The sequence below is a fragment of the Mesocricetus auratus genome, unplaced genomic scaffold (genome assembly GCF_017639785.1).
Source record: "Mesocricetus auratus isolate SY011 unplaced genomic scaffold, BCM_Maur_2.0 Super-Scaffold_100691, whole genome shotgun sequence".
Classification (NCBI taxonomy): Eukaryota; Metazoa; Chordata; class Mammalia; order Rodentia; family Cricetidae; genus Mesocricetus; species Mesocricetus auratus.
The window spans coordinates 25,777,769-25,803,202 of NW_024429267.1; the positions used below are offsets into that span (position 1 = coordinate 25,777,769).

At 40.2% G+C, this 25,434-nt stretch overlaps 1 protein-coding gene across 3 annotated transcripts in view; it reads left to right on the plus strand.

Annotated features, from left to right (window-relative positions):
• The window catches only part of LOC101833334 (cytochrome b5 reductase 4), a 52,548-nt gene that overhangs the window by 16,129 nt on the left and 10,985 nt on the right, over positions 1-25,434 (plus strand). For 2 of the 3 annotated variants that reach the window (XM_013116121.3, XM_005073666.4), the window contains exons 5-11: positions 7,949-7,978; positions 10,460-10,520; positions 12,233-12,290; positions 13,727-13,820; positions 16,411-16,443; positions 17,024-17,146; positions 24,876-25,016. In XM_013116121.3, the coding sequence (XP_012971575.1) occupies positions 7,949-7,978; positions 10,460-10,520; positions 12,233-12,290; positions 13,727-13,820; positions 16,411-16,443; positions 17,024-17,146; positions 24,876-25,016 (540 nt within the window). The remainder of the gene's footprint in view (positions 1-7,948; positions 7,979-10,459; positions 10,521-12,232; positions 12,291-13,726; positions 13,821-16,410; positions 16,444-17,023; positions 17,147-24,875; positions 25,017-25,434) is intronic. The other variant, XM_021229316.2, reaches the window with a different exon arrangement.

Sequence of the window (25,434 nt, forward strand, 5' to 3'; positions counted from 1 at the left end):
CCTCTGTATTCACCCACCCACCCATCTTTGTATGCGCTCTCTCTCAATCAATCAAAACAAAAATCAAAGAAAAAAGCCAATAAGAATACACACACCCACACGCGCACACACACACAAAACAAAAAGTCTGCAAAAGCAAACAAAAAACATGGAGATTGTTCTGTGTTGGCCATCTACTCCTGGGCATGGGGCCTGCCCTGGAGTGTCTGATATACCTAGTGATACTCCATTGGAGAAAACTGAGTTTTCCATAGTCTTTATTAGTTGCATATAGTTTCTTGGTTAGGAGTGCGATCCAATGTTTACTTCCTCCTGTCAGTGCTGGTACCACGTCTGGCCTGAACTTATGCAGGTCCTATATGTTCTGCCGGTCTTCATGAGTTCATTTGTGCATCAGTCCTGTTGTACCTGAGAGACGTTGTCTCTTTGGAGGCATCCATGAACCTTTAGGAGAGGGGAGCTTCATAAAGACATCTCATTTAGAACTGAGTGCTTGAAAGTCCCTTACTCTGTCCATTAACAGGTTGTGAGTCTCTGGGCTAATTCCTATCTACTACAAGAAGAAGCTTCTCTGATGACTGGTTCAAGGCACTGTTCTATAGAAATAGCAACATATCATTAGGAGTCATCTCATTGCTGTGTTCTTTTATGAGAATAGTAGCAGTAAGTTTTCCTTGAGGTTTATAACCTATCTAGTCTCAGGTTTCTGACTATTTTAGCAATGTCAAGTATGGGTTCCACTCCATGGAGTAGGTCTTAACTCCAATCAAAGAAGTAGCTGCTTTCTTCTGTCCACTTGTGCCACTCTAACACCAGAATATCCTGCAGGCACATCACTGTTGTATATTGCAGGCCTTGTGCCTGGGAGATATTGACGAGTACCTTTGTCCTCCTGTAGTGTGCAGAGAGAGCACTTTCCAGCTATTGCTTATCACCGCCAAAGAAACATCAAGCCATTGCCATTTGTAAGGGATCACTGATGCCCACTGCCTGGCACTAATGTCAGTTGGGTGGGCACAGACTCAGCTTCTCTGGGTTCAATGGTGTAAGTAAGTGTTGTCTTCATAAGCAGGGCCTTAACCATCAGATTGCAGAGAGCAGCCAGTAATCCTGGCAATAGCCTATGATGTTTTGATGGGGGTTCCATGGTTTCCCTTTAGCCATCCAGTAAAGATACTATTAAAACTTAGTCTTAACATATCCACCCAAAAGACTGAAAGACAGTCCAAACAAGCCGTGGGGTTGGGCAGACACATCATGTAAGATCTAGAAAGATGCAGACTGAACAGAAATTTAAAGGGACTGAACAGTTAACAGAGAAAGATTTGATGATGTATCAGAAATAAGTAAACTGTTTAGCAGTAAGTATCTTGTATGCCTCTTAAGGAATTACATTAAGCTTACCCATAGTAGAACTCCTAAATGACATGGGCACAGAGCTTGAATCAGGATGTCTGAGAACAGAGGGTGAAGAGACTACCTGCAGTGGAAGTTGGTGGTGGGTGGTAGAGATGCTGAAGAGGAATGTTATACAATGGCCTTTTCAGTGTCAAAGAAGGAGACTTTCATAATTATATAAAGTGAGCACTTCACCATGACATTTCCATACATGCATATAATGCATTCTGCTCATATTCACCTCCTATATCCCCTTATTCTTCTTTGCCCTGTCATATCTACAATGTTCTAATCCTTTTTACTAAAATTGTCCTACATGAGGCAAACTGTTAGAACCCAATGTAGAGAGTCCCAGAATTAGCATTTTGTGGGCATTTCTACACTAGGCAATTCTAGTCCTCAGTTTACCTGGTGGATTGTAGTGTGGTCATGGTGAGTATTTATGCCAGTAGTGAAAACAAGCAAAGCTGGAAGACCCAAGCCATGGCAGGAGTTACTGTCATCAGGCAAAAATGTTTTAGTCCTTTGTTTAAAAGATAACGTAGATGCATTGTGCCTTAGAAAGATTTACTAGTATTAAAGAAGAGACCACTTATTGATAATTTGTATCACAGCAGCACCAGATCTTCTCGTAAATATGAAAAATGAGTCATGTTCTGCCCTCGTTCTCTCGCTACCATGATGGTTCCAGTCACATGTGGCTATTGAGCGCTCTCATCAAAGCCGAGTGCTATAATACACTACACTGCAAGGGTTAGTATGAAAAAAATCAAAGCGAAGTCTCTCGTAACTTTTATAATGATTTCACGTGAAGTGGTAATATCCCAGATGCGATGTTAAATGTAATGTAGTTTATTTCTTGCTTTTACTTTGATAATTTGGTTATTAAGAAATTTTGAATTATGCTTTCAGTTGTATTATATTTCTTTTGGGGTGCATAGTTACAGTTTATAAGTGTACTTTAACATTTTAATACCATATTTTAAAAATACTTATATTTTTCAGTGGCAAAGTATAGTCTCAGTGATATTCTTAGTCTCTCATTGCTCTTTCAGTTAAACTTATGTATTTAGGTTTCATAACCATTTCCTAACAGTGAATGGCTATAAACAGCTAGAAACATAGACTAGAACAGTCAGAGGGACAGGCTAGGTATTAGAATTTAGAGCTGTCCTCCCATCTTAATTTAAAAGTAGAAAATCCAAGGGTTATAGACACACATACCTTACTAAGGACTACAGCATTGTTTATCTGCCTGATGTTGTCCACTTCTGAATAATTCATTCTGCTTTGTTCTCAGTGCTTATTAGTTGGGGTTGATTTCATTCTCAAGGAGCATTGTCAATACCTTGAAACATTTTGATTGTTATGGCTAACCTAGAAGCTGCTGGTAATTTCATGGACAGATGTCAGTGCCCAGGACAGATTCTCATGACAGAGAATTATCCAGCTCAAAACATTACAAGTGCTGAGATTGAGAAGCCTTAGTGCATGCATTGGCGGTAGTAGTAGTTGTTCTAACTATATTATTTTAGCACAGGATCTCATCTAGCTCAGGCTGAGCTCAAGCTTGCTATGTAGCTTAGGATCACCTTACATGTGTCCCAAGTGCTGGAATTGCAAGTTGAGGTGCTGAACCTTACTTTCAAGAAGTAGTGTCACCATTGCAGCCCTGTCAGAAAGCTCAGGACAACTGGTAAATGGGCTTACTACCAGTGGAGGCTCAACTTTGGTAGAGAGTTAGTCAGAGGTTCTTTTCTGAAGCCTTCGTTTTCTTTTTGGTAGAATGGGAAAGTTAAGATAGACAAAGCAGAAGCTTAGAGGCCAACAAGACCCCCAGTGTGGACATAGACAAGGGGGCTTGTGAAGCAGCCTGCTCTGGATGAGAAATGTGCTGACTCAGTTGTCTGCCTTAATTTGTTCTTGCTGCCATAGTGCTCATCGTCTGGATGATTTTTTTGGTATGTTTGTGTGGTATGTGTGTGCGGTATGCATGCCTGATTTAAGGGAGGCAATTTGTTATTACAGGACTTTTATCTGAGCCAAGCTACTGCCATCTTTGAGAGTCCTCTGAAAAGTTCACCATAGCTGGACTTTGTTAATGGTTGACATTCATTCATAAATGGAAGGTCAGGGAGAGTCATGGACCACTAATGTGGTAATATTAAGATACACAAAATAGGGATGTCCTATGATGTTTTATTGAGGAAGAAATCACTTACGTGAGAAGCCAAGAACCAAAAGTCCGCACACTGCTTTCTAAGCCGAAAACTGGAACCCAAAGAGAGTCTCTTCCCAGCTCTTTTTTATCACCCAAATATTCTACATACCTGTGAACACACCCACACGGGTGTGGTCAGCGCTATGGTTATGTAAGATATCTCCCTACAGACCACTCACTTGAGAATTCAGCCATCCTTCCCAACTTGTTGGGTACAGTTCCCCCCTAATTGCCCATGGCCTTGGGGGTCTTAGAGAAGGACTAGGGGACATAGGTGGGGAAGAACTAGGAGATAGGGCACTATCTATACAGCCATGGGGAAGTTATCATTCATGCTGAGACCTTTCAATGTGTCCTCTTTAAGGTCACCCATGCTTATGCCTATGACTCCTCATGCATTGCTCTGTAAGTGCACCTGAAAACACAGTGGTTCCCAGAGTGAACTTTAGTAGAATCATTTGTTGATTTGTCATTGGGACACAGGAAGAAGGGGTTGACATTGTTCATGTCTCCCCCAGGAAAGGAATTTTAGCAACATAATTCAAGCTAGGAGGTGAGGTATCCCTGTTAAGAGGCAGATGCACATCTGAACTGCAGTTGTGTTTTGCAGTGTTGCAGTGACTGGCTGATTATTTATTTGGTTAGTATTCATTTTGTTTTCTGGTAAAGCTGATCTGAGGACATGTGTATGTTCACTCTTGTCACTCCTGTCTCTAATCTTCCCTTTTCCTTACCCCATGCTGAAGAAGTGCTGTTGGCTGCCAGGGCAACCTCTGAGTAACTGAGCCGTTGGAGACAAGAGGCTTTGGCCAGACAGAGCATTGCCATTTGGCCAACATAGGAAAAGATCTCAGTTTGTTTTTTCCTAGAGACTTCCAAATGGTTCAATTAGTTATCAAGGGAGAATATTGAATTTCTTCTCAGGGGAAAGGTTTCTTTCCAACTAAAGCAATGCAGATGTAAATGTGTTTAATATGGAAAAGAGTTTCTGTGGCTCAGCTTTAAAACAGACTGGTGTAAGTTTGAAGGTAATTTAAATAATTTAAGAGCAAACTTGCTTCACACTGAAATTTCATATATTAAAAAAATGGAGGGAGGGTACTTCTGCAGAATCCATTAAGTTCTGACAGACTGAATTCAGTGCATATTAAGAAAATAGTCCTCTGATGTAATATTTTTCCTAGAAACAAATTACCTGGAGTAATTTTTCAAAATCTATGAGTGCCTTGGGTAAAAACAGATTTTTTTTTCATGACAAATGAGATTTATCAGATTGTTGGCTTTGTAACACACTGAGATGGATTTAGTATACAGTACTGTGAATTTGCTGTTTGTTCTCAGATAAAATAGATAATCATAGCTGCAATAACCATAACAGGTAAAACTTATGGAGGACAGCGCCAGGCAGTGGGCACCAGTGATCCCTTACAAATGGCAATGGCTTGATGTTTCTTTGGCAGTGATAAGCAATAGCTACTTGAGGTACCACTTTTATGGTGTTTTAAGTCTTATATGTTTTTAGGAAGCATGAAACAACAGCATGTCAAGAAAAATAGGGCTGGATTTCAGGGGGAGACAGATTTACTCTTGACTTGTTGAAGGGCTTTGGATCATTCTAGGCCTTGGCCTCTTATTTTTATTCTTTTTTTATTATTACATTTTTAAAATTAGAAACAAGCTTGCTTCACATGTCAATCCCAGCTCCCTCTCCCTTCCCTCCTCCTGCACCCCTCCACCAGCCCCCCCCAGCCTCCCACCTTATCCCCACTCCCTTCCCCATAGGGACTATCCAGAGTCTGTCATTTTGTTCAGGGCAGGGCCTAGGCCCTCCCCCAAGAGTCCAGGCTGAGAGAGCAACCCTCTTTGTGGTATTGACACACAAAGTCAATTTGTGTGCTAGGGATAAATACTGATCTACTGCCCAGGGCCCCATGGATTGTCCAGGCCTCTTCACTGACACCTACATTCAGGGGGTTTGGATCAGTCCCATGCTGACCTCCCAGATGCCGGTCTGGGGTCCAAGAGCTCCCCCCTTGTTTCTGTTGGTTTCACCAGCCCATTCTTTACCCCTTTGTTCATCACTCCTCCCTCTCTGTCACTGGGTTCCAGGGATTCAGTTCAGTGTTTAGCTGTGGGTGTTTGCCTCTGCTTCCATCAGCCACTGGATGAAGGCTCTAGGATGGCATACAAAATAGTAGTCAAACTCATTATCAGGGATGGGCATTGCTTAGTTTGCTAGTTGGTGTCATCCTTGTAGATCTCTAGAGATCTCACTGGTGCCAGATCTCTCCTCAAACCTATAATGACTCCCTCTATTATGGTATTTCTCATCCCGTTCTCCCCTATTCTTCCCCTTCTGCTCCCCCGTGACCTCCTCTCTCCTCCTCTTCTCCCCCTCTCTTTTTCCCACTCCCTCCACCCCATGCTCCCAATCTGCTCAGGAGATGTTGCCTCATTCCCCTTCTCTGGGGTACCATGCATACCTCTCTTAGGTTCTTTCCCGTTTCCCAGCCTCTCTGACAGTGGGATTGTAGGCTGACACTCCCCTAATTCATGTCTACAATCCATATATGAGTGAGTACATACCATGTTTGTCTCTTTGTGACTGGGTTACCTCACTCAGGATGGTTTCTTCTAGTGCCATCCATGCAAATTTCTTTTTTTCTTTTTTTCTTTTTTCTTTTTTTTTTTTTTTTTTTTTTTTGGTTTTTATGAGACAGGGTTTCTCTGTATTGTTTTGGAGGCTGTCAGTCCAGCATGGCCTCAAACTCACCTGCCTCTGCCTCCCGAGTGCTGGAATTAAAGGTGTGCACCACCACTGCCAGGCCTTTGCCTGCAAATTTCAAGATTTCATTGTCGTCCCCCTTCCCCCCGCTGAGTAGTACTCCATTGTGTAAATGTACCACATTTTCTCTATCCACTCTTCGGCTGAGGGGCATCTAGGTTGCTTCCAGGTTCTGTCTATTACAAATAATGCTGCTATGAACATAGTGGAACAGACGTCCTTATTGTATGAATGTGCATCTTTTGGGTGTGTGCCTAAGAATGGAATTGCTGGGTCTTGTAGTAGACTGATTCCCATTTTCCTGAGGAATCTCCATACTGATTTTCAAAGTTGCTGTACAAGTTGGCACTCCCGCCAGCATGGAGGAGTGTTCCCCTTTTTCCTCTTGAAGAAGAGAAAGACAGTACTTTGTTGCATATTGTAAGAGTCCTTTCAGTTACAGGATTATTTTGATTAAAAGGAGGAAACTATGACAAGGTGGGCTTCTTAGTCATTGTCACTCTGTTGAATGAGTGAGTTAGAGTTTGTATGGGATTCTGGATTATTAGAAATTAGAAGATAGAAAATGAAAGCAGAGCAAGGTACACACCTGTAACTCCAGCATGTGGGAGGATAAGAAAGAACGGCCACAAGTTTGTGGGGTGGGGGAGGGCACTTTGATTTAAGCATATTTCTTTTTCTATAAAGCAGGGAGATGTCATTATACCATGTGTCACCTTTCAGTTTGATTTGGGGATATGTTATTTTAGTTTATCAACCTTTAAAGCTTTTTAAAGTCCCTGATAAGTTGCTGAGGGGATTAAACCATAATTGTGTCACTGTTGTGATTGCTAAGATATATTAGACTTTTATGAGTTGGCTGCTATCCTGAAAGAAAATACCTGTCAAAATTTTTCTGGGTTGTAACTCTAGTAATTGTATGTACATATAAAAGTCTTAACATATTTTTCTTATTTTGGCCACTTTATGTTTATAACAGTATAGATTCAGATGTAGACAGGCAGACTTATTATAGATAATAAGATTTCTTTGGAGTGTTAATATTTGCATTTTGTAGAACATAACCTGATAAATTCTATTTTCTTTATACTACTTTAGAATATGACATCTCAGACAAAACTTGGTATGTGCGCTCTTTGGAGAAATTAACTGTAGCTCAGTGGTAAAAGACATACTTAGTTTTCTCAGAATCCACAAATTGATTGCCAGTACTTGGGGGTAGGGGTCAAGAAATAAATTTACCAAGATGTTTGGGCAGCAGGGTTACACACACACACACTCTCTCTCTCTCTCTCCCTCCCTCCCTCCCTCCCTCCCTCCCCCCTCTCTCTCATATTCATGCATGCACAGAACCTGGCCTGATGGTCTCCAAAGACCAAACTGACCTACTTGAAACCAAGGTTTTTCCATGTCATAGCCCCATCTGTCCTCAGGCCTTAGAAGAAAGCAGCCCTTGAGACTGTTAATAGTTTAACCAATAAAAATGATCTTCTCTTTAATATTATAATCTTTTCTGACTTTTTCCTCCCCAACTCATCATACAGACTGTCATGAAGGGAAGAGAGTCTTAAATGGTAAGTCATAAATTAATAATAAAAATGACTCCTATTCACATGTTTGCATGTGATATTGCTTCTCAGAATTGTCTTGGTTATTTTAGATTTTTTAAAAATGCAAAAGTTGTCTTTGTTTGTCCAGACTTAGGGGATTTAATAGAACTTTATGGGCCTCTTACTTCAACAAATGCCTTTGAAACAATGGCTTCCATGAAATCTCTAAACCCAAAGCATAAATGCTTATAGTGACGAAAACAGGTCTAAGGTGACGCCCTTGGGTGTGCTGTGAGCTCACACTGATGTTAGGACAGATTCAAGTAGCTTATTAATCTGCTCTATTCCTAAGCAGCACAGACCTCCATGGTTGGTACTGCCCCTTTCACAACCAGTTGTGGTGTGGTGATCAATACTGATTCCTGAAATGAATGGGGCTCCTCTGACTGAACTATGTTATTGTACCTGTAGATCCAGATGTTTTACCTCCCTTTTTATGAAACACAGTTACAGAAATAGAGCTAGCAAGCTAGGTTTTTAACAGACTCACCTTCTTGCAATTTGTGATGTTGAAGTTGTTATGACATAGCACTGCACTAAGTGCCGTAAAGGAAGGACTGATCTTGGGCTTCATTTGATGGTTGGCTCTTCTGTGATGCTACAGAAACAGCCAGCCTCCTTGCCTGCCACATGCCACTTTCAGCGTCTTTATGTGATGTAACTTGGATTCTGTATAGTAGTGGGGTATATTGTATCTATTTCTGCATATGTATCTGTGTATATATGTATATGTTTGTATTTTGTAACTTTCTCACATTTGGCTCAGATTAGTCCATGTGGTAATTTTCTATGTTTGCAAATGTGAAATGCCTACTTTCCATGGCATTATTCCAACAGCTGATTAAAATCCTGAGTGGGATAGATGAGCCCTTAAACTGATGTCACTCTGTCAGTTAGCACTTTGAGAGGGAGAACGTTCTTTTGGACTACCTCACTTACTCTGCTGTCCCCCAGACTTCCCCCAAGTTCCCAGAAAGATGTGCTGTAAGATTTAGCTTATGGAACATGTTGGAATCAGGATAGGGTCTGTTAAGTTTGGCTCTTCTAATTGCTGTATTTTTGTACTACTCTCTTGACTTTTAAAAGGTATCTGGAAATGGTTTCCTTTGTGCTTTCCTGTAGTTTGAGGAAGAAGAAGCAGTAGTTCACATAACATCCCAGTGCTGGCACCAACCTTAAGTCCAGCCCTTTTCTGATATTAATCAAACATATAAGATCATGCAAGATCAAAAATGACTGGAAATTTATGAATTCTGTTAATGCCTCTCCTTACAGAAAATTGTAAATTTTGATGCATTTTTAAGAGACCCACCAAAAGAGAAATGACAATCTTTTAGTAATTGTATTTCAGTGATTCTCAGATAATTGAATAAGATTGTCTTTTTTAGTGTATTCATTTTAGAAAAAAATAATTCTTGTGGCTCTGACTTTAGTTACAAGGCTTTGTGGTCACATCTCTGAGGCTTCTTGGTCTGAGAACGTAGTGTGCTCTGCGTAGTTACAGTGGAAGAGACGACCGCTGAAGAAGCCAGATGGCCTCACCAGGAGCCCTATTGCAAAATTAGGAAAATAAGTGATTGATGTGGGAGGGCCCAGCTAATTGTGGGTGGTGTTTTCCCTTGGCTGATGGTCCTGAGTACTACAAGAAAGCTGGCTTGAGTAAGCCTTGAGGAGAAAGCTAGTAATAGACTCCTCTATGGGCTTTTGCATTGGTTCCTGCCCCAGGTTCCTGCACTGGCTTTCCCTCAGTGATAGACAGTACTATGGGACTGTTAGTGGAAATAAACTCCCTAAGTTGATTTTGGTCACGATGTTTTATCACAGAAATGAAACCCCTAACAAAGACAGCAGACATTTTGAATAAAGCTAAACATGCATGTATACTCTATGCCCATTAGAAATTTAGATTTTTGTCTTTTAAGAATGTGTGTGTAAGTGTGCAAGATTTAATACTATTCCTATAATAGCTCCTGACCAGGAGTGACCAGAATGTCTATCAATAGAAGAGAGAGTAAATTGTGATTAAGTCATACAGCACAATACTTTCCAGTATAAAAAGGAACCGACTACTTACGCACTTAACAGAATGGCTAGAATCTCGGGAAATTCTAGGTTTGACTTGTTAGAACTGTAATGTGTATAAGGATGGACAAAAATGCCAGACCAAAATAAGCCATGCCTTATGATCCCCTTTCTACATAGTATATAGTGCCACTAATATATATCCATCAATGTAAAACCTAGTATGGTTTCGTAAGTCACAATAGTGGCTATCCTTGGGAAAGAGCAAGCTACCGGAAAACACATAAAGAACATGCTGGTGACCAGGGTCTGTCTTGTTTTACGAAAATGTATTTAGTAGCACATTTATCACTTACGTCCTTTATATATGTGTGTACATGAGTTAAGTGTGGTGTAGATAAATTACTGTTTTTCTTTGTGAAGGCATGCGTCCCAAGAGCCAAGTGACAGATACACTGCCCAGGGAAGGCCCCAGTTCTCCAAGGTATGAACTCTTTTACATTTCAAAGTGAGCGCAGTTCTACACAAGCCCACAAACATTGCAGGAAAGAACCTAGCTCAGGGAGGGATTGGCTTCTTGCTTTCTGCAGCCAGTTTTTCTAGTGCACAAATGGCGGTGCCTCATTTATCAGATGTGGCTGCAGAATGAGGCTGTTCCATAAGTGATTTTTTGATCCACTTTAAAAACACTTTCAAACCCTATTTTTAATGTTTTTTTTTCCTGCCAGGTAGTGGTGACTCACACCTTTAATCCCACACTCATAAGGCAGAGGAGGTGGATCTCTGTGAGTTCAAGGCCAGCCTAGTCTACAGAATGAGTTCCAGGACAGCCACAGTTGTTATACAGAGAAACCCTGTTTTTGGGGGATAAAAAACCAACAACAAAAAGTTTTTTTCTGATGATGAAATATATATTCAGGGTATAAAGTTTAGAAAACATAGAAAAACAAAAAAAATTGTAACCCCATTAAACCTTAGACATAGGTTCCTAACATTGGGGCTAACTGATTTATGCAATACCTTACCTTTCCACGCTATGTTTATATTAATGGTATCACAGGCTCGTCAGTGAGCAATATCTTTTGTTAATATTCTGTGCAAGCATTTTCTTGTATTCCATCACATAGCCTTACCACCATTTATTTCAGTATTCAATCTTTATATGTCATTTTGGTGGGTTTTTTTTAAGTTTAAATGGAAACACTTTAAGATGTATTAGACACTAATTTTCTTGAATAATTAATACCAAGTTTTTGTTCAACATACCTCAAATGTTCTCAGGGTTCTTTTTGTTGTTCTTGTTCCCCTCCACCGGTCTGCGTTGTTCTAGCGGCAGCATCCTGCTACACATGGTAAATAAGGTTGTGGACAGTTTTGTTAAGGGACTGAGGATGCCCCCTCTAGATCCGTGCCGTTGTCTTCACACAGGTAATCGTGCACAGCAGTATTGATTGGATCAACAGCTAGAGCACAACAGAAGACTTTAACTTTTATTATTGGCCCAATGGCCTTGAAGAATGAACCTTCTTTAAATTGTGTGTACAAAAATGCTACTGTGCATGTATGAAGGTTTTGACAACTTTGGGCATAGGCACTCATCTTCCAACTTGTTTATAAGAGGCTTTTTGTTTTGTTTTTTGTTTATTTTCTTTTTTCTCCTGTCGTTTGCTGCTAAGGGCAGCTGGCCTGTGAGCTTTCGGGGATTCTCCTGCCTCTGTTCTCCATCTTGTCACAAGAACACTGGGATTACAGATGTGCACTCCCTCATCAGGCTTTAGGTGGGCTGTGAAGATTTGAACTCATGTCTTCCTATTTATTTAGCAAGCATTTTCCACTGAACCATCTTCCCAGCTCAAGAATGAATTTCTTTAGTAGTGACATTTTCATTATCGAGAAAGAAGGTGATGAGCATGCAGATTTCTTTGTGCTACTTAACAACACATGGATATATTCTGTTATTACTCCAAGAAGATTTTTAGTAGAAAAATATATAGCTTTTATTTTGCCCAGTTTGGTGTTCTGTTTGGACATAAATGACAGGTGTATCATGATGACTATAACATGTTAAGGTTACCATTGAGAGATGAGTTTTACCTGGAGAAATGTACTTCCCACTGTGGATTTTAAACATTACTGATATCGTGTATTATTGCACATTATTCTGAATGTTTTCTCATTTCTCTTCCTGTCTTACAGCTATGACTGGTTCCAAACAGAATCCTCAGTCACCATTGTCATATACACCAAACAAAAGGTAAGCATGCTGTTGGAAACAAGAGGAAAACAAATATTAGGCAGGAGTTGGGTTTATTTATATGCAGGTCTGTATTTACTCATTCGTTCTCCACAACAGCCCTGAGGCAGAAAGCAATCTTCTCCCTATTTTACAAAGAAGGATTAATTTTTTTCCAGAAGTTTTGTGTTTGGAAACTAGGTTGGTATTCTGGCTCCTGCCTGCCAGATATGCCGTTACCACACATGCTGTGTAGCCTTTAAACTTATTAAGCAGATAACTTTGCCGTGAGAGTACACATTCTGGAATTAGAAAGACTATACTGCCAAGGCTTGCTGTGCTTGAACTATTACTGGCATTTGGATGCCCCTGTGAACAAAAGTTAGGGAGCTCATTCATTTATGAGTCCTCAAGAAGCACCTCTTTTATACAAGGCACCGTTAGATATCGGATACAATTCTGGGCCAGGTCCATACAGACTTGGCTTTCACAGGGTAGATAGCCCAGCTGGAAGGTTGTGTGAATATATTTATAGTGTTTGCAGCCACATCCTCCAGCGCCTGCTGAACTTGCACATTTGAGGAGCCTTGTGAATTCAAAGGCAAGTTCTGACAGCCGGGGAGTTTCAGGCTTCTTCTGTAGATGTATAGAGCCTTATCTAAGCCAGGGCTGCCTCCCTCTTTTGCAGCAGTGATTTGACCACTGTGCTGGAATGGCCAGCCTCTACCTGATGAAGCCAAGTTGGTTCAGCACACCACTAGTCCTACCTTCTACTCCCTATCGCTATTGTTTCCTCATCCCACAGTCTAAAACCAAGAGAGTAGGACCTAGAGACACTGGCACCTGTTCCTACAGTAATTTCAGAGGGATTTGAAATGCAGTGGCGGAGGAAAGGGCAGCTTACGAATGGAACAATGTGGTCATGTGGTCAATGCATGGTATGAGTACTAAGTACCATAGCACCTTTCTTAAGTCTACAGAGAAATGAAAGTCATCTAGAAGTTCCTTGAGCAATTTTGGGATAGGTGAGATCAATAGGTTATATACTTTTCCAGCATCACACAACACAGTAATGGAAAAACTAAAATGAAAACAACTAAAGATCTTGATTTCTGGGTCATATTCTTATTTTTTGCTACATTGGTTCTTTAAAATTTTTTTTTTCTTGAGCCACTAAAAGATGCTGACCAATACTCTGCAGATAGTCTCTATGGTTCATGACTTCAAGACCATGGCCACAGTAGATATCAAACAGAGGAGATATAGGCTTAGGATTACAATGATGTTCATAGAAGGGAGGGCATTGGCTTGTATGAGGCAAAAATAAGAACATGGAATAATATTTATGTTTCTTGGGGACCTGTAAAGTAGTACCATGAAAACTTCACTCATCACCACACAAGTAGAGTTGTTTGGGGCAGTTCTTTTTAATCTTTCTATTTTTGCTTCCTCTTAAGAATATCAATTTAGACTCAGTAATCGTTGACCTCCAGGATGATTCCTTGAGAGCAGAAGTGGCTATCAAGGATCATTCATATCTTATACATATTGGTGAGTATCTCATTTTTTGTTAATGAGAATATTTTTATTTTCTTCCATAATGGCAATATCATTCTAGTAGGCTGTAATAGTTTATCTGCTATTCTGACCATTTTAGTTACTGTTTTTCCTTCCTGCTAATAAAAATGGCAGCATGGTCCCCTTTCCAAGTGGAAACAATTAGAAGTCTAATGTGCTGCCCGTTGCGTGACAGAGCCCCTACTTTACTCAGTCAGATACGATCAGAATCAATCATAAACTGTTGGCCCAACTTTATACATCCTTTTATGGCTATCACATATTTCTGACTTGTAACTGGAGTTGTCCCCAAAGCAGTGCTGGAAAGAGTTCCCAAAAGGATGTGTCCCCATAGTGTCCTAAATAGATTCTTCAGAGAAGGAGTCCCTAACCACCAGTCTCCATCTAGACTGATGGTTCTCAATCTGTGGATCTAGGCCCTTTTGGCAGATCTCTATCTCCAAAAATATTTACATTATGATCCCTAACAATAGCAAAATTTCATGTATGAAGCAACAATAAAATAAGTTTAGGTTGGAGGTTACCACAACATGAGGAACTGTATTAAAGGTGGCAGCATTAGGAAGGTTGAGAAGCAATAGTAGACACATACTATGGAAACTTATTTCAGAGGGGCTGTAGCATAGCTCAGGATGACTGTTAAAAGGGGGATTTTATTCCTCATTATGACTATAGTGACGCAAAGGAGGAGTCAAATTGTGTGTATATAAGGATTTGGGGGATTTGGCTCAGGACTGTAGCTACTTGCTTAAGATGTTTTGGACCATTGGACAGCAGCATCTTTCAGTGTCTGAAACTATTCCTAACCTCTGGTAGGCCTCAAGCCCACAGAGGAAAACATGTAACTGACTGGATTCCATCAAGGCACTTTGTATGCTACAGGGCAGATGAGGCTGGTTGGAGAAACTGCATGTGTCCCACCTGTACACATAAAACCCAAAAATTCCAGAAAAAAAATTATGATATTCAACATAAATGTACTCAAGCTGGAATTGAGCTGGAAGCCTCTTTCCTGCTTCCTACTTTCAGAATGCTAGAGGTGTCATGCAGGCTGCTAAGGGGAAAAGGCAACAAAGAGTTTTCCCTAGCAGTGAACTCTGTGAACTACAGCTTCAGCCTGCCAGTGGCATGGCGTTATTAGGGTAATTAACCTGATTAGATTTTAGTATGTTCCACAGAAGGGATCTCTACACCTAGCCTGAAACCTCATATAAGTAGACATAAAGTCAAAGTGCCTTCTGTATACTCTTTATAAAGAGATTAATCTCAATCCTACTCAGAAAAGTTTCTATTCTTAGTGAGTGGTGGTGAATACAGAAACTCATGGCTGCCCAAGATGCTGAGAATAAGAGACAGATGAGGGCTTAGCCCTAAAGAAGTCATTTATATCACCACCTCATAAGACTCGGGGAACTCTGTGGAAGAGGGAACAGAAGGATAAGAACCAGAAGAGAGGGAGAAGGGGAGTGAAATCCCATTCTCCAGATGATATAGCCAATATAATTACAGAATCACAGCCACTATGGTTATTTGTACTGAATCTACACAATATAGGTCTTCTCAACAGTCATTCATAGATGGAGGATGGATGTAGGGGAGGGGACTGTGGGACCCTATCCCTTGCTACTGAAGAACAGGTACTGGTGGAATCTGGGTGAAAGGGGGCCACTGTCTTCAGTTGTATGTACACTGATGAGCTAGACTCTAGTGGATGTTCCAATGCAAAGACCACACAGACAGCTGTGGTCCAACCAGAGGGATACAAACAAAAGACGTGAGTGTGAGAAAGAGATGAGTAGGGAAGAGGATGGGTGGACAGGGGGGAGAGGGAAGGAAGAGAAGGTAGGGCTGCAAGCAATCTGAGTACATTTGTATACATGTGGAATTATCAAAGAACAAATTAATAGTAACAAAAAAGCAGCTCCTGGATGCCAGTGCTGCACTGGAAAGACTAAAACAATGAAGAATTCAGATGCCAGATAATCATATTGAGATTTAGAGCAGAGAGTGGTGAAGCCACACCTGCCTTTCCCGTTTGTAGAATAGATGTTAGTAAGTATAAAGATCTGTCTCCTGTTAACCACTGCACCCTTAATACCTGAAAGTGCTTGCTTGCTTATAGACTCAAAACAATTGTTTGGGGGCACTAAAGGGTGTTCAGATGTACACACACACACACACACATGCACACACACACACACACATGCACACACACACACACGAAAAGCCAAGTTGACTCTGTATCCCCTGTGTGAACAGGGCCTAGGGTGCACGGCTGGGCCTGAACTCCAGGTGTTGCCACCTCCCTTGACTGCTCTGCTTGATTTTGTATGTTTGTCAGTTTGGAATGACATGGGTAACTAACTGCCTGTGGGTGCTTGAACATTTACTCCTCGGTTAATAGGGAGAAGTATGGAAAAATGGAAGAAATTCAAGTAATTTGACTCTTTGGGGGCATGTACTTTCTTTTAGTCTGTCAGTACATTAAAATGATCTTATATGTATAAGATTGGTTTATTGAATTGAATTTTGGTGGTAACAAAAAACTTTTTTTTAATCTCAGAGCTAAGCCATGAAGTTCAAGAAAATTTTTCTGGTAAGTACTAAAATCCAGAATAAATTATGTACACACACACACACACACACACACACACACACACACACACACACACACACCTGTCTGTATGATATATATTTGTATGTATGTGTGTATATATACATATATACATACACACACATGTATAGGAAGATAAAAAATGCCAGGCATTATTTTTCTTACATACAGTTTCATGTAATAAATACATTAATTTTTAAAAACATTCTTCCTGGTTTCTGTTTTTCCCTATTTTCTTTCTCCTTGCTCTTACCTCTCTATTTTTTCCTTTTTCTTTCCCTTAAAGATATCCGTGTCTCGTCTTTGTTACTCTTCTCTGCCCTGTTCCTCGCATTAGCTCATAGGCATGTACTAGAGCAGACACTTTTATAGCTACGTACACTCAAGTGGGTGCCGGGGCACAGAACACTGAGCTGTGATTATTGCCACATACCTGTGGGCAGTGTGTGTTCCTTGGTAGCTGGGAACTCAAAATAGTTTCTAGCTTCCAGGCTTCTCACACTGGTTCAGCATCTCCCCTTACCAGACACTGTAGTGTCAGTGAATTTGCTTTTCTTTTCAGTGCGGGTCATTGAGAATGTTGGAAAAATAGATATTGTTCTACAAAAGAGAGAAAATATTCCTTGGAAATGTCTTGGTCAGCCCTTGGAGAAGCATGATTCCTTTATTCCAAAGAAAGATACAGGTATGCAGTGCTCTTATTTCTTATATTTGCTTTTTAAAATGTTTTAAATTGCATTTATGTATTTATTTGGCATGTGTCTCTGTGTGGGCACATGCATACAGTGGCTTTTATGTGAGGGTCAGGGGACAGTTTGCAGGAGTTGGTTCTCTTCTACCACATAGGCCCTGGGGATCAAATTCAGGTTGTCAGGATTGGCTGCAAGCACCTCTACCCACTGAGCCATCCCACTGGCTCATCTTTTTAAAAAAATAGCTGATGGTGTTCCAGGGTTTTCTTCTCCCTGTGTGACCTCTCGTCTCACAATCTTGTTTGTTTTGATGCTTCATACCAGCTGCTGCCTTTGATATCTCCGATTCTCATGTCTGTTCATGTTTCAGCTGATAACAGCTGTGCATGAAGGGTTGGGCTTGTTGCCAGTATATTCCCTGTGCAGTTGAGTGTTTTCTCTGAGGAATGTTTGATTCCAGAATTTGTGAGTCTCTGGGGAACAGTGTTCTTCCTTGCACAGTCTTTTGGAAGCCTGTTTCCAAAGGAGGCTGCAGTTCTGTGAGTGTGAATTAGTCATTCTTCTTTTCCTCCCCCCCACCCCAGAATACCATCATAGTTAGCTAAGGCAGTATAATGACTGCTGACTATGTAGCTTAAGAACAGAAATTTGTTCTTTCTCAGTTGTAGAGTTTATAAATCTAGTCACAGTATTGGCAGGGTTAGTCTTCTCTTCTTGGTGTATGAGAGGCGTGTGTGTGTGTGTGTGTGTGTGTGTGTGTGTGTGTTCACTTTTCTTAAAAGGGTACCACTCTTCCTGGAAAGGACACCTATTGCCCTCACTTTACCTTAAGACCTGGTCTTCAAATGTAGTTACATTCCAGGGTACTAGGTGTTACAGTTCTGTCACTCTGATGAAGAGGACACAGTCTGTCTAGTTCATGTCCATTCCACAGACCCTCGGCTGCTTTTTTAGAGAGCCAATCTGTACTATTTTGTTCAGATTAGAGGGGCTCCACTGCATGACTATGCTAAGTAAAGAAGATTAAGTGGGGTGGCAGAGCATCTGAGCCCCTTAAACTTTTAACCAGAAAGTTTCCATTCTACCTTGATCTGGTTTTAGCAGTGGTAGATCCTGCTAGCCTTGGGGTGTTACATGGATTTTTCTGTTAAAATGCTGCTTACATTTCTGGCTTAGAATTCTACTTTTTCAGATCTGCTGAGTCAGTCGCTACTCATCATGCTTGCCTTGTTGGTTCCTAGCATTTATTTTCTTCCCTTTTGTTCTTTCTATCCTTGTAGATTTATGCCATAAACAACCAAGCATACGTGCACAGTCTATTGCAGTCATTTAGCGGGTTTAGACGGTAACTCCTTGTATTCAACTAAATCATCTTTTAATTTTTAAAATAACTACAAGCTGTGGAAAGCCATATTAATTTTTTTGTTCTCACAGTTCAACACAGAACTAACAATGTGTGGGAATTTCTCCTCACCAACAACCAATTACCTAGTAACTGCAATTGAGTATCCTAGAGTCTGAATTAATTGTGATACTAAGTGGAGCTAGTGCAGACCCCATTGTTTAAGGGCTTGGTCTCATAAACTTCCCAAACTTCAGGTGCCCATTGTAGATACCACACTGACATTAGAGTTTTCATTACCCCCACCTTATATTTAAAAAAATGTGCTAGGGTGTTTAAAAAGAGCCTTTTGAGAAGAGGTATGGAGCTTCTCTGATGTCTATAGTTGTACCCCCCCCCTCCAGGCACCCCATGTGTCCAGCAATCTTTAAGCTTCCCAAACTGTCCCAGGGGGTTCTTGTAGAGACTTCATTAAGTGTGATGGGCTACATCATTGACTATTGTTATCAATTCAGCATTCAGGCCCCCATCCAACAGCCTATACAGAGTCTACTAAGAGTTGCCTCCTTAGAGCAGAAGATTCTGTTGTCCTGGAAATTCCAAGTGTTTCCCAGTTCTGTCTCAGATATACTCATCACTTAGAAAATTACAAAGACTTCAAGAACTAGAGTGAAGTCCAACTTCCCATGGCTGTAGAAGCTCTGTGTCAGAAACTGGAGGCAAAAGCCAGTATCTTTTTTTATTATTCCTCAATTATAAATTTGTATTTGTATCAGACATCCTGTTTTTTGTATTTGGTTTTGAGTGATGTCGTATGCTGAAGGCTAAGTTAGTCACTATACTGTGAAACAAAAGCAGAAATTATATTCCCAGGAAGGAATGAGAACATATACAAATATGTAATGAGATAGACTCAAGAGAAACCAACAAGGGTGAGTTATGTAGTCCAAACACAGCATACTTTAAGGGAGCCTCAAGTAAACAGACGGGTGAATTTGATCTTGAGTGACAACTGAAGAAGGCGGACTTCTAGTGTTTTGAAAGTGGGATCCATAGTTTTCACCAAAGCAATAATCTTGGGAGGATGTGTGGTAGGAAGCTGCACATTCTTACGGGCTGTTTTGTGCCAGGCATTGTACAGGCTATAGAGGGAAACAGGCATTGCACAAGTTATAGAGGGAACAAATGTAAGCATTGTATGGGACAATTTAAACCAATTTGATTTGGCCATAGTGGGAAGCGTGATAGTGAGCCTTGTGGTATTATGTAGGAAAAGAACACAGAAATTGTGGCCTGATCCAGCAGTCCAACAGAGAATAGGAATTGGACACTGCCAAGTGAAAAGAGCTCCTAAAGGAATGAACCCAGTTGCCCAGGATTATCTGACTACCTAGTGATTGAAAAGTCCTAGCCAGCCAGATAAAAGCCTAGTCAAAAATCAGTGATTCCGAAAGCCAAGGCTGGCCTCCATTTGAAGATAGAATGATAGTCATTGAACTGTTTTTTCCCTGTAATTCCCTGAGGCTTTCTGTGAATTCCTTTATCTCTGCTATAAGTTACTTTTAGTCTTGTGTCATTATTAATAAAGAAAGTTTGAATTTTAAAAAAGGAAAATTAAGCAGGAAAGTTTCAGCCATGTTCTTGCATGACATTGGAGCAGGAGGGGTGGCGTGGAGATTCACAATAGATTTTCTGCTTTGTAAACAGCTCAGTGTTTAGATCCATTTTCTTTGACAAATGAGCAAAGACAAATTTTCCCTTCCCTTTCTTAAATCATGACCTAAACTGTAGTGAAGCTGAATTCTTATCCTCGCCAATGTATTATTGACTTACTGTCAGTCAACATTGCATTATAAGGTAGCCACCATATGGTTTCTAGGTTTTTGATGTGTATGAATAAAATTATTGACTTTTTAAGATTAGTATGTTTCTTAGGTAAAATAGTTTTAGTTTGAAGGCAATCATATAAGTTGGAAAACTGTAGTACAGTGTGTTTTCGTGGCAAATCTTTGTTGCCATCAAAGATTCAGATACTGTCAAACAGTCAAACACATGAATCAGAGAATGGAAACCATTCCGTAGTTTCCCTTTGCTCAAAATGCAGTTGTTTATATTTTTCAGATTGTGTGGTGCTTCTGACTGCATTTTTCTCCCCAGAATGAAGACCACAAATGTATGGTTGTATGTGTGTATACACATGTATGTACCTGCATGCATGGACACATTGAGGAACCATTGTTTTTTTCCAGTCCTGATTTCATATTTTATTTATTTGCTTTTTCTTGCAATATAGACTTTGATCACCAGATAAGGGAGTTTTAAAGATGTCAATAAACAACCCAGAAAATCGGTATTAAGGGAATTTTTTTTTTTTTTTTTTTGGTTTTTACGAGACAGGGTTTCTCTGTATTGTTTTGGAGGCTGTCGGTCCATCCAGCCTGGCCTCGAACTCACAGAGATCTGCCTGCCTCTGCCTCCCGAGTGCTGGGATTAAAGGCGTGCACCACCACCGCTGGGCGAAAATATTTTTTAATAATGTTATAATTTTGATATGTCAACAACCGCGTGTATGCCTTTAGGTTATATGTGCGTGCCCGTGCACACACACACACGCACACACACATACACACACACTCACACACGCACGCACCTTAAATTACAATTGCTAATATTTAATGCTAGTTTCACCAGGGCCTTAGCTGCTGGCACACATGTGTAGAAAGGAGTGTATTACTGAAAATTCTCACTCTCTTGAATATTTTGTTTCATCATGTTTTACTCAATGTATAAATTGGTATATACCTGTAACATTTGTCATTCTTAGTGCTTGAAGATTTCTTGTGATTATATTCCTCTTATTTGTGAGTGATTTAATTCAGAGTAATAACACTATAATACAAGAAGTTAAATGAAGCCTTTTCAAAATTAGCGGAAAGACTGAATAATCATCAGCAGAATACATTCAGACATTTAATTGTTTTTAAAGTATCTAAGACTTCAGACTATGCTAATGACCTTATGAATGAGTTATTTCGTATACCAACTGCTCTTCTACATTCCATCATCCTGCATCAGCTTCATGCTGTTCATCCTGTCTGGCCCCACAGTACTGAATTTGTTTTAAGTCGTAATGTAGGACCTATGTTGAGGAAGGTCATGTGAAACTAAGCCTGCAGTTTGTAGGTAAAATGATGAAGTTATCTCAGTAATGTTGAATGGTAAGAATGTAAGTCTCTTAACATGGGAAGTCTCTAAGTCACAGTAGCCTGGATTCCCCAATGAGTTAAGCACAGCTGAGGAAAGGGATACTTACTACAGCAAATCCATTGTGGCGAGTGTGAAAATTGGTAAATCATTTAAGGTAGCCTCTTCACTATTGTTTAGATTCTTAGTTGGGTTCCTAGGAAATTTCCCTAGTGCCAGGTTTATCGTTAAGTCCATAATGGCTTCTTCTATTTAGGTATATCTTTCCTTGCTCTCCTCTGTTCTTCCCCCAACTTAACCTTCCTGATTCCTCATGTTCTCTTCCCCCTCCCTTTCTCCCCTCCTGCTTCTGCTACCTTCCTCCCCCCTCCCCTTGTACTTCCAATTTACTCAGGAGATCTTGTCCCTTTCCCCTTTTTGGGCTGGGGGTCCATGTATGTCTCTCTTAGGGAACTCCTTGTTTCCTAGCTTCTCTGGGGTTGTGGATTGTAGGCTGGTTGTCCTTTGCCCTATGTCTAATGTCCAGTTATGAGTGAGTACATACCATGTTTTTCTTCCTGTATCTGGGTTACCTCACTTAGTATGGTTTCTTCTAGTTCTATCCATTTGCCTGCAAATTTCAACATTCCATTTTTTTTTCTGATGAATAGTACTCCATTGTGTAAATGTACCACATTTTCTTTATCCATTCTTCAGTTGAGGGGCATCTAGGTTGCTTCCAGGTTCTGGCTATTACAAATAATGTTGCTATAAACATAGTTGAACAGATGTCCTTGTGGTGTAACTACCTTAAATGCCATCATAGAGCCTTCATCCAGGAGCTGATGGAAGCAGAAACAGAGATTCACAGCTAAGCACTGAGCCTAACTCCTGGAATCCAGTTGTAGAGAGGGAGGAGTGATGAGCAAAGAGATCAAGACCATATTGGGAAACCCACAGAAACAGCTGACCTGAGCAAGTGGGAGCTCATGGACCCCAATAGGACCAAACCAGTCCCCCTGAATGTGGGTGTTAGCTGGAGGTCTTGGGCAGGCTATGGGGCTGCTGGCAATGGAACCAATATTTATCCCTAGTGCATGAATGGCCTTTTGGAGCCCATTCCCTATGGAGGCATACTCTCTCAGCCTAGATACACAAGGGAGGGCCTAGGTCCTGCCCCAAATGATGTCATAGACTTTGATGATCCCCCATCTTCCCTGAGGAGCAGATGAAGGTGGGATGGGGAGATGATGGGGGAAATGGGAGAACTAGAGGGAGAGGGAACTGGGTTGGTTTGGAAAATATGTTTGTTTTTAATTTAAATAAAAATTAATTTAAAAAACAGTTGACAAGTCAAAAGCTGAGTAGTGTCATCCATCAGCAAAGTCAGGACGACATGTATGTAATTAGATGGAAACACTGTGGCCCTTAGACTAGGCACCTGCCCAGGTTCCTCACTTGAGGAGCCCATAAGGTTGTTTGTTTTCAGTTAGTTACACCTTCCCACATAGGGGAAATGTACAAGGCTAAGATGATTGTTCCTGTACTCTGCCTTCTGTTCTTCAAGACCATTCTCCTAGGGTCTGAAACCTCAAAATTCCCTGTCCAGTGGCCCCAAGTCTAATTGTATCCAATGAGTACCCAGGACTGTTGATGAAAGAACTTGGATGAGTTTTAATGTCTGAGTTCATCCATCCCAGTGTAAACCTCACTTGGTGACAGTGACAATAAAGAAAGGAAAGGGGAGAGTTGGGCTATAGGCCTTGGGTATCTCAGTGTGTGATGCTCTGAGGAACTAAAGAATGCTGACCTGGGGCCCAACATTCTTAGACATTATGAAGGCATGTGTTTTCAAGATGCAACACAGAACATATTACATGTGAGAGTTTTGGGCTCATGTATAATTTTTTACTATTTGGTTATATAATATTTGAGTCTTTGGTTGTATTCTCAATATGGGGCCCAAGAGCTAGAGCAGTGGTTCTCAACCTTTCTAATACTGATACCCTTTAATACAGTTCCTCATGTTGTGGAGACCCTCAACCATAAAATTATTTTCATTGTACTTCATTACTGTAAATTTGCTACTGTTATGAATCATGATGTAAATACTGTGTTTTCCAATGGCCTTAGGTGGCCTCCGTGAAAGGATCATTCAGTCCATAAAGGGGTCACCAGCCATAGGTTGAGAACTACTGTTATATATGAATTCTAGTTTTCTTTAAACATTGATTGCTAGTTTGGAGGTCCTTCGTTTCCTGCGATCTGGAGTAAATTTTTCTATACCAAGTTACATACTGTTAGATGAGACAAAGGGAAAGAGAGAAAAAAAATGGAATGAATATATTATTAATCAATTCTATTTCTGTAAATACTGTTTTCTGAGAGAGGAGATAAAACATAATCAGTCTTCGGGGGTATACTATTTATAATGAAAGGATAATTTACAAATGACAGTGTTAGAATTTCTGGAACAAATCCTTTAATAAATATGTTGTTTTGTGTGGTACAAACTATTTTGGAAACATGGCTATTAAAGTATTTCCAGTATTTATAGAAATGTGTGGTTCTCTTTACTGAAATCGATATATGTCACAAACCTATTGCTTCAGCTGCCACTTTGGTAAGAGGTTATGTTTTTGTTTAGTCATTTAAACAGGATGTTGTATGGTTCTTATGCATATTTAATTCATATATACCAGCATAGAGTAACATTTTTCTTTCATCAAAATGTGTTGTTAAGTCCACTATCACTTGACAGTGATAGTATTATTAAATTCCAAGTACTCAACTTCCAAAATGTTTTCATTAGGAAAAAAAAAGACTTTAGAATGTGACCATCCTTGTCAAGTATTTTTCATATGTACAATTGATATCATTGTAAATATAAAGCTTAACATATGGAGTTATTTACAAAATAATAAGAAATTAAGTTTTAATTTCTTGAGACATGTTTTTAATGTGCTATTACAAGTATGAAGAAATAATATTCATTGTATTAAACTAGATTATTAATTCCCCATTTTTCAGATTATAGATGTGTTTGTTTATAAAATATCTTGGAAAATGAAATAAAGGTAGCCTTGTACAGTTAAGGAGTTTTACAGCAGTATAGGCATCTTAATGAAACTGAAGTTCTAAAAGAGCAGAGCGGAGTGTGGGTTTTCACCTAGTGACCTGGTTGTGTTGCCTTCCAGTCTTGTACTACAGAAAGTGCCAGTTAACGTCCAAGGAATATGTTACTCATGACACGAGGCTTTTCTGTCTGATGCTGCCTCCAAGTACTCACCTTCAGGTGCCAGTTGGGCACCATGTTTACCTCAAGCTCAGTGTCACAGGTAAGGGAATTAGAGGCTGGGGTCTGGCGGGAGACACATTCTTTTGTACAGACATCTAAGTTACTGGTCTTTCTGGGCCCCTGGCTGTAATGTGTCTTTGCTACTGATTACCTGGAGCAGATTGCCTCCAGTGGGAAAGAGGGAGTGAACACACAGTGGTCCTCCACAGGGAGCACCACGAAGAGCATCACTAGAAACAGACCAGGTCTTTGGTATCTCCTAAGGACTACACCAATTACGAGATTGAGTTCATAAAATTCAAAACAAGTGAATAATTGCACATGGTTTCCTTATTATGCTACCAGTTCAAGATGTTCAAAACCATGTTCCTTGCTGTGTGGATTCTTTTTCCTTTATTTCATCCTAAATCTCTTCATCTATTTATTTCAGTTACCCCAATTCTTACTGGTAGCCAACA